The sequence below is a fragment of the Callithrix jacchus genome, chromosome 6, assembly GCF_049354715.1.
Source record: "Callithrix jacchus isolate 240 chromosome 6, calJac240_pri, whole genome shotgun sequence".
NCBI lineage: Eukaryota > Metazoa > Chordata > Mammalia > Primates > Cebidae > Callithrix > Callithrix jacchus.
In genome coordinates, this window is record NC_133507.1 from 125,183,134 (window position 1) to 125,197,000 (window position 13,867).

The 13,867-nt window shown below is 42.9% G+C and overlaps 1 protein-coding gene across 3 annotated transcripts; it reads left to right on the top strand.

Moving 5' to 3' along the window:
* Window positions 1–553: 553 nt before the first annotated feature.
* On the top strand, window positions 554–6,712 carry CTLA4 (cytotoxic T-lymphocyte associated protein 4). Of its 3 annotated transcripts, none has more exons than XM_002749669.6 (4): window positions 554–835; window positions 3,469–3,816; window positions 4,261–4,370; window positions 5,540–6,712. In XM_002749669.6, the coding sequence occupies exons 1-4, from the start codon at window positions 727–729 to the stop codon at window positions 5,642–5,644; spliced, it is 672 nt and encodes a 223-aa protein (XP_002749715.1). In that variant the 5' UTR covers window positions 554–726; the 3' UTR covers window positions 5,645–6,712. The 3 variants fall into 3 exon arrangements, with proteins under 3 accessions (XP_002749715.1, XP_008997519.1, XP_002749716.1); XM_002749670.6 differs by lacking the exon at window positions 554–835 and adding an exon at window positions 3,118–3,254 and having other exon boundaries at window positions 5,540–5,685; XM_008999271.4 differs by lacking the exon at window positions 4,261–4,370 and having other exon boundaries at window positions 651–835; window positions 5,540–5,685.
* The last annotated feature ends 7,155 nt before the right edge of the window (window positions 6,713–13,867 follow it).

Consider the following 13,867-nt stretch of genomic DNA (forward strand, 5'->3'; position numbering starts at 1 on the left):
TTCAATGTTTGTCTCTGTTAAGGCTTTTAAGAACATCTGAATTCTTTCCTTCTGCAAAACCAGAGGAACATTTTTTTTCTGCCTATTTTCAGTTTATTCCTTGTGATTTTGGTGTTTTAACTAAATAATAAATGGAGTTGGGAGAAATAAACTTATTTGTAAAGCATGTCAAGGGACTGTTAGAAGGATGGTGCCTCACAGATAGAATACAGTTTTTATTAATGATGCCTACATGTAAATCCTGCCATTAGCTCAAGGGCTCAGAAAGCTAGCAGCCTAGCAGTTCAGGATATGTCAATGAAATGAATTGGGTGGTTAAGGATGCCCAGAAGATTGAATAAAATTGGGATTTAGGAGGACCCTTGTACTCCAGGAAATTCTCCAAGTCTCTTAGTTATCCAGATCCTCAAAGTGAATATGAAGCTCCAGTTTCAAATTGAGTACATTTTCCATCCATGGATTGGCTTGTTTTGCTCAGTTGAGTGCTTGAGGTTGTCTTGTCGACGTAAGAGTTAAACCTACGGCTTCCTTTCTCGTAAAACCAAAACAAAAAGGCTTTCTATTCAAGTGCCTTGTGTGTGTGCACATGTGTAATACCTACCTGGGATCAAAGCTGTCTGTATAAAGTCCTTGATTCTGTGTAGGTTCAAACACATTTCAAAGCTTCAGAATCCTGAGAGGTTTCGCTCTACTTCCTGAAGACCTGAACACTGCTCCCATAAAGCCATGGCTTGCCTTGGATTTCGGAGGCACAAGGCTCAGCTGGACCTGGCTACCAGGACCTGGCCCTGCACGCTCCTGTTTTCTCTTCTCTTCATCCCTGTCTTCTCCAACGGTGAGTGAGACTTTTGGATCATGAAGATGGAGGAGGTGTTTCTCCCACCTGGGTTTCATTTTTTTCAGCAGTCAAGGGCAGTGATTTATAGCAGAGCCAGAAGTTAAAGGTAAAACTCCGATCTGGCTTGGCTGGCTCTGTATTCCAGGACCAGCAGGGAACAGCTGGGCAGCAGCAAATAAGCAAAGACATAGCTCAGAGCAGAGTGCCAGGTATTTAGCAGGGACTTCATGAGTGCATGAGAGTTGGTTTAGGAGACACAGGCAATTTCAGACCCTTCTATGAGACTGGAAGCGATTAAGAGGAAAAGGATATCCACAGTCCTGAATACATTTGCACTGGGTTTCAGGATGAGCTCACAAGTTCCTTTTTTTTTTTTTTTTTTTTAATCAAACCAAACCAAACCAAACCAAACCAAACCAAAAAGCCAAAAAAACAAACATCGACTTTAAGCAAATCCTGGGAAGAGTTTCTTTGCTATACAATTCAAGGTTTTAAGGTCCTTGGATTCATACGCTTTATAAACGAATTAGCCAGTTTGTTTAAAATTTAGGGAAATCGTGGGAAGAATGGCTTCTTTACTCAATTCAAGATTTTAAGGTTCTCTTAATCAATTCTACAAACCAATTAGTCAATTATTTAAAAACAAAAGTTTGAAATTGCCAAAAAAAAGAAGGAGGAAAGAAAGTCTGTTTGGCATATTGTAGTTAATTGTTGCCTGACCTACATGTGGATTTCAGATGCAGCTCCTCAGTTTTCAGCTCTTCAGAGACTGATACCAGGTTTATTACACGGATTAAAATGATGAGCACCTCCATTGAATGTCAACCTTATCTCCCTCTAGACCTTCTTGGTAAAGAAACCAATGTGGTTTGTATGAAGTAGGTGCTTAAAAGATACTTAACGATTTAATTTTTACTGGAGAAGAAATATTCACATATGTTTTCTTGTTTTTACATGTTTTAAATATGTAAAGATTAACTAATACTCAGGAGTATTTAAATTTACAAATTTTAAATATGTAAAGATTAAATAAATACTCTTAGAAGTATTTAAATTTCCTAAAGTAAATTTATCTTAGCCAGTAACCAGGACCCTCTCATGACAGATACTGGAAAATTGAGTGTGACCACATTTAGTGGTGATAAGTGTGAACTTGGCTGGGGAGAGGGCAGGACATTTAAGATTTCTTAAGCTTAGAGTCAATACAATAAAGATTATTGAGTGTCCACTTGGGTGGGATATAATCATTGCTTGCAGGAGTTCATGAACCACAAGTAAAAGAGTAGGGAGATATGATTAGCTGACAGATAACTTTAATACAGGACAGAGGGTAATGAAGTACTGCAATGGAGTTATCACAGTGCTATGAATGATCAGAGGACATCTCTGATAGGTAGAGGCAAGGGATAGGGAAGGAGACTATAGTCTAGCTCGCCAGGGCTGCTGGAATAGACATGACAATGGCTGCTGCCAAACTGTTTTCTCTTCTGAGGATGGATGTCCGGTACAGACAGCTTGGCAGAAGAGACTAGTGTGTCTAATATAGGGTGATTTTTATAAGCAGAAAAGTGTGTCCTAGAAATTTGGCTGGAGTGATAGATTGGAATTGGATCATGGAGGACTCATTGAATGTTATTTATTTTATTATTTGTTTTTGCAATCAGTGTTCGTAAAGTGTCAAAGAGATTGAGCAGGTGAGTGACATCATGCAACACAAGTTTTGGGTTTCACTTGTCAGATTGACTGAAGAGGGGCCAGGTTAGTTACAGGAAGATAATTTGGCATGCAGCCACTGTTTTTGAGTTGATGCAAGCTTCTCTGTATGGAGAGCTCATCTTTATCCTGTAGAACCCAGTGGGAAGAGAGAACAAAGGAGCATGGGAGTGCTCAAGTGAAGGAGAAAGAAAGGGCAGAAAGGCAGCGGTGGTGTCAGGGGAAGCCCACGGGAGTTAACAGCAGGGTTGCCTCAGCCTGGAGAGGAAACGACCCGGTGCCCTCGGCTCTGTGGCTTCCTTCATCTAACAACATCTTCCACTCTACAACAATGCCAAGGAAGGTGGAGGTTGGTACAGTGCATCACGACACAGCTACTGCGGGGTGATAAGCTCAATAAATAGGCAGAGGTTTTTGACATATGCTTGGAGAGATAAAGCAAGATTCTGTACCTCAACCTTCAGAATTTCCCCTACCACTCATTATAGTTCCGGAACTATATAGTTCCTATTGTTCTGTCATAACCTTCAAACACGAGTTGATATCATCTCATCTCATCCTCTCTTACTGTATGTGAGAAAAATGAAGGACATGGGGGAAGTGTGACTTGCCCCAAATCACATATTTCATGGTTGAGCCAGGTCTTTTGTTTGTCATATCAGTGTTCTTCCTGCTGCAACCATCTTGAAGAATCCATTTCCCAGTAAGAAAACATCTTTATGGAGAGTAGCTGGAAAACAATTGAGAGAGGGAGGGAGGCTGGGGCTGTGGATAGGGTGTGGACAGGGGAAGGGATAAGTGATGGATTTGTTGGAGAGAAGGGCATGGGGGTGAAGCTAGAAGGCTGAAGGGCTTGCCTGGGCTTGGCCACAAAGGAGCACGAGTTCACTGAATTCCCTTTGGCTTTTTCATGCTAGCAATGCACGTGGCCCAGCCTGCTGTGGTGCTAGCCAGCAGCCGAGGCATCGCCAGCTTTGCGTGTGAGTATGCATCTCCAGGCAAAGCCACTGAGATCCGGGTGACAGTGCTTCGGCAGACCGACAGCCAGGTGACTGAAGTCTGTGCAGGAACATACATAATGGGGAATGAGTTGACCTTCCTAGATGATTCCATCTGCACGGGCACCTTCAGTGGAAATAAAGTGAACCTCACCATCCAAGGACTGAGGGCCATGGACATGGGGCTCTACATCTGCAAGGTGGAGCTCATGTACCCGCCACCATACTACATGAGCATAGGCAACGGAACCCAGATTTATGTAATTGGTGAGCAAAGCCATTTCACTGAGTTGACACCTGTTGCATTGCTGTCTTCTATGCATAAAAACAGTTTTGATCCTTAATTTCAGGTGGTTTACTTTTAGGACCGTGGAAATTCTCTGTAAGAGTTCACTACCACACAATAGCCTTGCTTGTTATGGGTGGCAACCTTAAGAGCATTCTGACTATACAATAAAATGATTTGGGGAAGTTGGGGCACTAGCTCTGGAGTGCTAACCATCATAGAGTTTGATCCGTGCTTTTGAGACGATATGATGCTCCTGGGGAAGAAATCTCAGATAGCCAAACCTATTTGTGGGCTACCCATGCAGTTTTGGGGTGGTCTTCAAGTCCTGGCAGCTCTAACGTTCTTTTTTCACCAATGTGGGGGAGTAGAGCCTTAGTATTGAAAACTGTCTCAGGGAGGCTCTGCTTTGCTTTCTGTTGCAGATCCAGAACCGTGCCCAGATTCTGACTTCCTCCTCTGGATCCTTGCAGCAGTTAGCTCGGGGTTGTTTTTTTACAGCTTTCTCCTCACAGCTGTTTCTCTGAGCAAAATGGTGAGTGTGATGCTGACAGTGGACCATTTCTGATGGGGATACCTTTAGCGGTATCAACTGACCAAATGATGGTGCTGAGTTTAGTGTTCTTGAGATGAGGCAATAAATGAAGAGGAAGAAGGCCGGTGGTAAAGAACACACTAGAACCGTAGGCATTGGCCTTTGAGGTTTCAGAATGACTAATATTTTAAGATGAATTTGTTTGATATTGAATGTTCGTGTGCTTCTGAGCAGGGTTTCAATTTGAGTAACCATTGTAACAACATAGGGCAGCTGTTTTGCTCTTTGTCTTCATGACAATTGTACTTAAGCTAACAGCCCTGAAACACAAGATTAGGTTGGGCAGAATGCCACTAGAGAGGACTGCCTGGCTAGTCTTTATTCTCCTTCTTCATGTCCCTCTCCATCACCTGGAAGTCATCTCTTCGTGCCACTCTGATGCCTTCTTTGTCCAAGCTGTAGCTGCTCACATAACACATATCCCTATTATCCAGTTTGCTTGACTGGGAAGGTTTGCCTTCCCCTTCAGCCAGGAAATGAAAGTCCCAGTTTCTAGTTATTACAGGTGTTGGAGGTGGAAGAGGTGAAGCATGGAATCAGGCCTCCTGCCAGGATTTCTTTTTGACAGTCTCTTTCAGACACCTCTGCCTAAGGCTGGCTTTGCCATTACAAATTCAGCCTTCTCCCTCCCTCCCTTCTTCTCTTCATCTTCCTTATTCTTGCTCTTTCTTTCTCTTTCTCTCAGAGACACTATTCCAACATCCTCTATCCAACCTGACAGAGATGTCCTTTGCTGTAGGGTCAGCAGTGGAGATGAGAAACACAGCTCTCAAACAGGATAACTAAAGCTTCTTACCTTATCAGGCTTGTTCCCTTGCAGACCAGATCGGTCGATTACCATAAGCTTTCTGTGTGTTCTTTGTGAAGCTTTCTCAAAGCCACTTTTCCTTATCTTCCGGTCAAGGCAAATGATTGCCATTTAACATCAAAATCACAGTTATTTATCTAAAATAAATTTTAGTAGCCAAATTGAGAAAATCTCCTGAGGTTTATAATTTTCTATGCTGTGAACATTCATTTCTAACCCAATATGTGTTGAGTTCTATTATTGTTAGAAGTGGTTTCTGTATTCCTCAATAGTAATTACTGTTTCTTTTTGTGTTTGACAGTTAAAGAAAAGAAGTCCTCTTACAACAGGGGTCTATGTGAAAATGCCCCCAACAGAGCCAGAATGTGAAAAGCAATTTCAGCCTTATTTTATTCCCATCAATTGAGCAACCGTTATAAAGAAGAGAGGCCGTATTTCAATTTCCAATAGCTGAGCCAATTCCAACTTTTTTGTATATTTGGGGGGAGTTCATCTCTCTTTAATATAAAGCTGGATGCAGAACCCAAATTACATGTACTACAATTTAAAGCAAAGGAGCAGAGAGACAGAGCTGGGATGTTTCTGTCACATCGGCTCCACTTTTAGTGAAAGCATCACTTGGGATTAATGCGGGGATGCAGCATTATGATGGGGTCAAGGAATCAAGTTAGGGAATGGCATAGTCCAAAGAAAGAAGAGGCAGGAACTGAGGGAGAGGACTATATTGTACACACCTCATATTTACATGTGAGAAGTTTATAGCTAAAATAATCTTTTCAAGTTAAAATTTATGCCTTTTGTTTCTGAAATGTATAATTATATCATGGCTTCAAAAATACTCACATGGCTATCTTCTAGTCAGTGATGCTAAAGGTTGTATCGCGTATGTATACATATATATTTTAAATTTGATAGTATTCTGCATGGAGCCACATATATTTTTGTGTATTTGTTAATGGTTTGAATATAAACACTATATGGCAGTGTCTGTCCACCATGGGTCTCAGGGAAGTTTTGCAGAGGAGCTCAGGACACTAATACACAAGGTAGAGTATAAGGTCATTTGCTAACTGGCTTGGAAACTGGATGAGGCCATAGCAGTGCTTGATTGCACGGAATTATGTGAGTTGGTGTTGACATGTGCTTTGGGGCTTTTACACCAGTTCCTTTCAATGGTTTGCAAGGAAGCTACAGCTGGTGGTATCTGAGTTGACTTGACAGACACTGTCTTGAAGACAATGGCTCACTTCAGGAGACCTGTAGCTATGACCTTCTAGGAAGCTCCAGTTTGATGGGCCCAAGTCTTACAAAATGTGGTTAATGCTATGGACAGAAGAAAGCAGCAGGTGGCAGAATAGGGTGCATGAAGTTTTCTGAAAACCAACACTGCTGGTGTTTTTAACTCAACATTTTCCATGAAAATGCAACAACATGTATAATATTTTTAATTAAATAAAAATCTGTGGTGGTCGTTTTTCAGAGTTGTCTTTATCATCCTTGCATTTGAGTATTGTGTTTAAATTTTTGATTCATTCATTCAGTAGTTGACGGAGTCTCCAATATTAGAAATACCGGAAACAAATTGAAAAACCACAAATAATCGTTTTGAAAAATAATGCTTCTCAGGTCAGCTTTGCACCAGCCCATTACTTGCGAGTCATTTTTGCAAGGTATCCATCCTCTTTCTTTTGATTTCATCACCACTATTTGGGATATAATGTGGGTTCACACAGACATAGCAGTCCTTTACAAATCACAGGGCATGCTGTTTAACACAGGTTCTTCACCTCCTCTTTCTTACCCACTTTTTTCTCAGCCCAACTCTCACAGGCATTCCAGTTGTCATGGCAACTCCAATGTTGTCAACCAGGCCCCTTGCAGCCATTGTGATCTGCCTTCCTGACAAGTAGAGCTTTTCCTTGTGGCTTCCAAATGAACTGTTTTGCAAATGTGGGGAAAACACACCTGTGGTCCTATGTTACTATCAGCTGGCAGACCTGGGCCTGGCACACTAAACCTTCTGTAATTCTTGGTTAACCAATGTATAGCCTCAGCCTGCTTGGTTTCCTATTTTGACCTCCACATCCTGTTATTGTCTGTGCGATGATTCTCAGTGTGGTCAGGGACCCCCTGTAGCCGAATTCACTGGGTCACTTACTAAAACACTGATTTATCTACTTACTCCGAGATACATTGAATCAGAATCTTTGAGTGGTGGGGTCAGGAGTTTGCATTTCCAAAAATCTTCCTAGTGCTTCTTATACCCATCAAGATTCCCGAATCACTCCTTAGGTAACTTTGTCGGTGTCTCTTCTGTCTCTCCCCCTTGCTCATTTTCTTGGTTGCTCTTGATCTCTTTCTCGCTGTTTTTCTTTTCCCAGCAAGTGTTAACACACACACAAAACAGCACATAGTAAGCATTTCATAATGGGTTGTTAAATAAAAATGAATAGGTCTTTCAAAGTAAGGTAAATATTACTACCTAGAATGAACTCCTTTTATGTGGAAGACTGTGCTTTTGCTCTCTAGGACTTTGAATGGTAGCCATGAAGAAAAACACTAACCAGGAGCCTCAGTGGATAGTATATCCATACCACTAAATGATATCCATTTAGTATATCGTTTCTACTCCTCTAAACATCTTTAGAGAGATGACTGTTTTTCATAGTTGATGGGCAGATCTAAGTGACAGAGAGTGCATAAGTGATGCCCTCCAGGTACCTTTCAGACACCCTTAGATAATGGATTACTTTATATAAGCTTAATATTTCCACTGCTATTGCCTAAAGTTCTACCATTTGCTGTTCACTGAGGTAAGCCTTGCCTTCTTCATTCAGTCTCAATCTTATAAAAATAAAATACCCCTTAGTTCAAAAAAGTTTCCCCTATGGAAGAAGAATTGTACAAGAAAGACTGACCTGGGGGTCTGCTGAAAAGAGAGAAAGCAAATCTGAGGCTAAGGGAGTACATCTGGGCACCAGATGAAAGCCTCTTCTAATCCCATGTCATTTATGAGAGGAGATCCTATGTCTGCAGTACTCAGAAAGGTGCACTGACCCCAAGTCAGAGGACCAACTGTCTCATAGCATTCCAAACTTTATCACCATCTTGTCTCTGGGGTCAGGGTCCTGGGGCAGTTCAAATCCCGAATAATCCATTAATCTAAAAGGGGCTTGGCCAACCATGCAGGGGGATCCTGGGCACTGTGATCCTCCTTTTTGGAACCACTTGTCCAGGCAAGAAAATGCGGATGACAAGGGAGCCAGATAGAGCTGCCAGGGGCTGCATTGTTAGCTCCTCTTCCAACCTGGCTTCCAGCACATGCCTCTGCTCATCTCCCTTCCTTCAGCATGGTACCCTCATTCCTGAGACTTCCCATTTACTCATGATTTTTATTCGTTTTCTCTTTTGAATCATTGGTTGTTGCTAAAATTGACTATATTTTTATACCCACTCTGAGCCTTCTTCCGTATCCACAGTTAATACACAGTTCATTTAATTTAGTTAGGACTGAACTTGTGAAACACTGATGTCACTGTGTTGTTAACTGGAGCAAAGCCAGTTAAGAGGTTCAAGACTTTACAAATCAAGTTATTGTTTTGGGAGGTCTCAAAGCAAAGGAGAATATGGCTTTCTTAAAAAATTATTCCCATTGCCGCAGTTGTCTTTTGCAACTGTTAGAGCCATGACTCAGGCTCCATAGAGATCTTGTTTTATTTCATATATATATTTTTTCTTATCTCAGGTCATTCTTTTCTGTTCAGTCCAGAAACATGACACATCCTATTGGTAAAAAGGGAGGAAAGCTTTACTTTTTCCTCTTTAATGTTTCTTGGCTACATGCTGGGATAGGGGTTCATAGTAAGTTTGCCAGATTCAACCAAAAAACCCCACAAAACCAAGAAAACAGGATGCCCTATATTTTATCTGACAACACTATCAGCAGGAAAGTTTATGCTTCTAATGCAGTCTGAATAAAAAGTGTACTAGAGTCTAGGTGTGGTGGCTCACATCTGTAATTCCTTGGGAGGCTAAAGTGGGCAGATCACTTGAGGTCAGGAGTTTGAGAGCAGCCTGGCTAACATGGTGAAACCCCAAGTATACCAAAAATACAAAAATTAGCAAGGTGTGATGGCAGCCGCCTGTAGTTCCAGCTACTCAGGAGGCTGAGACAGGAGAATCGCTTGAACTCGGAGGCAGAGGTTGCAGTGAGCAGGATTGTGCCACTGCACTCCAGCCTGGGTGATAGAGCAAGACTCCATCTCAAAATAAAATAAAATAAAATAAAATAAAATAAAATAAAATAAAATAAAATAAGTGTACTAGAGACCCCTCTTCAGAAGTTTCTGAGCAAGAACAGCCTGAGACTGTGACTGTTGTTCCAATTGTAGCACAATCTCCTATTCCCACTCCCAGGTACATCTGGGATTGATGCTATGTCACTGGAGGCTAATGGGACCTGCAGAAGAGGTAGCTATTTCTCTTCTAAGCAATTTTCTTAGAGGAAGTTAACTACCATGATGTGTATGGCAAGGAACCTGACATTCAGACCTTTCTTGGAAATCTGCTTTCGTGGGCATCCTGTATGTTCTTACATTAATTTCATACAATAATCATCTGAAGCATTTGGAAAAAGTGCAGATTGAGGTGTCTCCGACCCAGAAATTTTTCACTTACAAGGTCTAAGGCAGGGCCTGGGGATTTTAATTCCTCAGAGAGCCTTTATGCCATACTTTCAGAAGCCCTGGTCTCACTCAGGGTTCTACCATTACAGATGATTAGGACTAGAAAAGGGATACTGGAAATGATCCTCAGATTTTAGAAGAACATAAGGCTCAGAAACATTAGGGACCTTTTCCAAGGTCCTAGGGTGAGGCAGGATTTGAACTAGGCTAAGGAGTCAGGTCTCCAGGTTTTCACATCAGGACTCTGCAGTGGGTGGCACTGTGCACCTTTCTGACCAGGGGCTATCCTTTCCAGGGTCCTTCTGGGACTTCCCTGTGACCATTCCAGGCCACCCACAGAAAACCTGCTCTTCTATCCGCCTCCATCCCAAGTGCTCCTGTGACATCTCGGTGTGAGTGTTACCACTGTTGCTGCTACCCCAGTGGTGGCTCCATCTTTTCTCTTTCTCCTGTAATATTCCAGGGGACTTAGCAAAAGCATCTCAGGTGACCCAGCCCATTCTTAGCAATCCTACAGAAGAATGCTGCAGGGGGCAACACAAAGCAAAACACTGTCAATAAACAGTCTGTCAAGAAAGCCTGCAGTACACCAAGAAAGCTCCTACATGCTGCTAGAAGTCAGGGAATAACCCATGGAGATGATACGTGCCCTTTTAACCACACGCAATGCAGTTACCATAGCAACCAACAGTGTTTCAGAAACATGATGTTAGTCACAAGTAATATTATCTATTTGAACAAAAAGAGAAGGCTTTCTCTGATATTGTAAGAAATATATTTCAGGGGGCAACTGCAAATTTTAGAAGATAACACAGATAGCTTCTCATGAGCAGCACTCTCTTGAAGGACATCGTCTTTTTCTTCCTGCTTCTACCTTGTGGTGTTAGACCATGCAGCATGCATCCCACCGGTAGCTTTCTTCTTCACCTTATTGAAAATGAGTTTTTCTGGCTGGGAGTGGTGGCTCACACATGTAATCCTAGCTCTTTGGGAGGGTGAGGTGGGTAGATCTCTTGAGGTCAGGAATTTGAGACCAGCCTGGCCAACATGGTGAAACCCTGTCACTACTAAAAAAAAAAAAAAAAAAAAAAATTAGGTGGACAGGGTGGTAGACACCTGTAATCCCAGCTACTCAAGAGGCAGGGGCAGGAGAATTGCCTGAACTTGGGAGGCAGAGGTTGCAATGAGCTGAGATCGTGCCACTGCACTCCAGCTTGGGTAACAGAATGAGACTCTGTCTCAAAAAAGAAAGAAAAAGAAAAGAAAAGGAGTGTTTCTTTCCTTCTTTATAGTTAGTTTGCAACTCAACATAGCCTCTAGTCTCCTGTGAGCCACTTTTTGCCCCTGGCATTATGGTAAAGCATAGCAGAATGTTAAGGATGGGAAACAAGGATTTGTAAATGAAGACTAGCCCGATAACCCTTTCCTACTGAGGAAGCTGATTCACTAAAGATACAGTTCATGAATTTCTTGTCCTGAATGAAGAGGGAAAGGAAACCAACTCATGAAGCCTCAAATACTGCACACATGGATGTACATTAGCTAAGGCAATTTCCACAGTAATCCTATGGAAGCGGTTCTGCCATCATCTCCATTTTATACATGAGGATAAGGTTCAGAAAAGTTTAATTACTTGCCCAAAGCCATAAGCTAGTAAGTGGCAGAATCAGGACTAGGATAGAGGCTTAACTCCAAAGCCCATGTTCTTTTCCAATGACCATATCTGACTTCTGGGGGTTACTTGCAAAAGGAAAAGAGCAAAATGGAAGGTGAATGGGACTGAAGTACTGGAGAAGTAAGGCATGTGTCATGGGTTATAGACGGGTGTTGATATCAGCAGATACTCTTTGGGACAAATGTTTGAAAAAGCTTTCTGAAGGTGCTTATTTTGAGATTATCACCAGCAGCAGCTCTCTCCAGTAACCAGTGATGAAAACAGGAAGTTGAAGACATTTAAAGATGGACCACTGGCTTCAATTCACAGTTTTAGCAGTAGCTAGCTGCTTTCCCATTTACTGGCGCTGAAGTCAGTGCTGCAATGTTGCTGGCCAGCGTATCTTTCTGGCCCTAAGGTATTGCAGGTTCTCTCACACTGATGCTTGGCTCAGAGATGGGGAATATGGAAACCATTAACAGAGCCAGTGAGAAGCTCTGATCTTCATGACACCTGTAGCATGCTCCTCGCGAAGAGTGTGATTCTCTACTTGAAAGAGGTTGGAGATATAGGAAGCAATAACCAAAGGAAGTCAGTGGAAGTTACCTTGCATGCGTATCTGTGAACCTTGGAATGGGGCTAGTTTCTACAAGGGTAACAACCAGCCTGGAGCAGAAGCTGAGGGTGCGGTGTCAGGGGTGAAGAGGAGGGAGGGTCCCTGAGTTGAGGTTGAGGGATGCTGGGAAAAGGCTATGAATCCCTCTGAGTAAAAAAAAAATAGAAGGTAAAAGCAGACTCCAGAGGCCTGAAGATGCCCCCAAATGCCAAATTTAGTGAACTGGTGTACTGTGAATAAAGGTGCAGAGCTGAGTCCAATGCCACAGCCCACATAGAAGATTGAGAGAAGCTCCAGGCAGAAGCAAGGAACTAGTCAGCCGAGGCTGTGATGGAGGTAGCTATGCGGAAGTAATTTCTACCAGAAGTTGAAGAGTAGGAATATCTGGGGTCAAAACACTAAAGACTTTCCCTGCTAAGAATGGAAGTTGAAAGTAATGATTCCACTCTGGATCAGTGTGGGTGGAGGCAGGTGGTGTGTGGTGTGTGGATAGACACTGAGCAGGGATGAAAGCTGATTGTGGAGGGGCAGCATCTTGAAGCATCGCAAAGAAACCCCTGAGTGCTATAAGCCTAGGTGGAGCTGAGCAGCATGGACTGCACTTGTGTCAACTCGAGTGTCGATAGTGTTTGTAATTTGTGCCTGAGAAGACATGATTCAAAGATGGCATGAAAGCTGTGTGTAAGGTGTGAAAGGGTGTCATATGAAAGAGGGATTAGATTTTCTTTGTGGGCTTCCTGGAGCACTCGGTGCTGGTGCTCCACAGAAGTGCATGATGAAAGAGGTGGGTTAGCATTATTTTTCCTGCTGTATTGGAAGGCTTGGATTCAGAGTGAGAGAGTGCATTGGATCCTGTTGTACTGCAGACTGACCAGGGACAGGCCTGTTGGATCCTCACTAACAGCAGCTGGTGGGTAAAGGAAGGCATCAGAGGACCTGGTTGGGCATGGGCTGGGGAACTGGACCCGCTTGAACGACTGGCTCCTGCTGGGCAGGTGGCATTCCTACGGCTTGCATCTGACACTTGTGATGGGTTCAGGCTCCATTCAGGCAGGCGTCACTGTCCACAGAGATCTACCTTGGCAGGTGGGTGCCACAGCAGGAAAGGATGTGGTAGGAAATGCCCATAACCAGATGGCTTTCAGTTCACATTAGGATATTAGCCAACATTTGGAAGTATCCCATGCTTAAGGGGAGGCTAGGCGGGGTATCATGGGGAATTGGAATGCTGGATCAGTAAACTGAGGCCAACAACTAGTTAAAATCCATCAATCGGGGAGGACTGCCTCTTAGAGACTGTGATGGTTAATACTGAGTGTCAACTTGATTGGATTGAAGGATACAAAGTATTAATCCTGGGAGTGTCTGTGAGGGTGTTGCCAAAGGAAATCAACATTAGAGTCAGTGGGCTGGGAAAGGCAGACCAGTGGGCACAATCTAATTAGCTGCCAGTGTGGCTAGAATATAAGCAGGCAGAAAAATGTGAAAAAAAGAACTGGCCTAGCCTCCCAGTCTCCATCTTTCTCCTGTGCTGGATGCTTCCTGACCTTGAACATCGGACTTCAGGTTCTTCAGTTTTGGACCTCCGACTGGCTCTCTTTGCTCCTCAGCCTGCAGATGGTCTATTGAGGGACCTTGTGATCCTGTGAGTTAATACTTAATAAATGTGGGTTA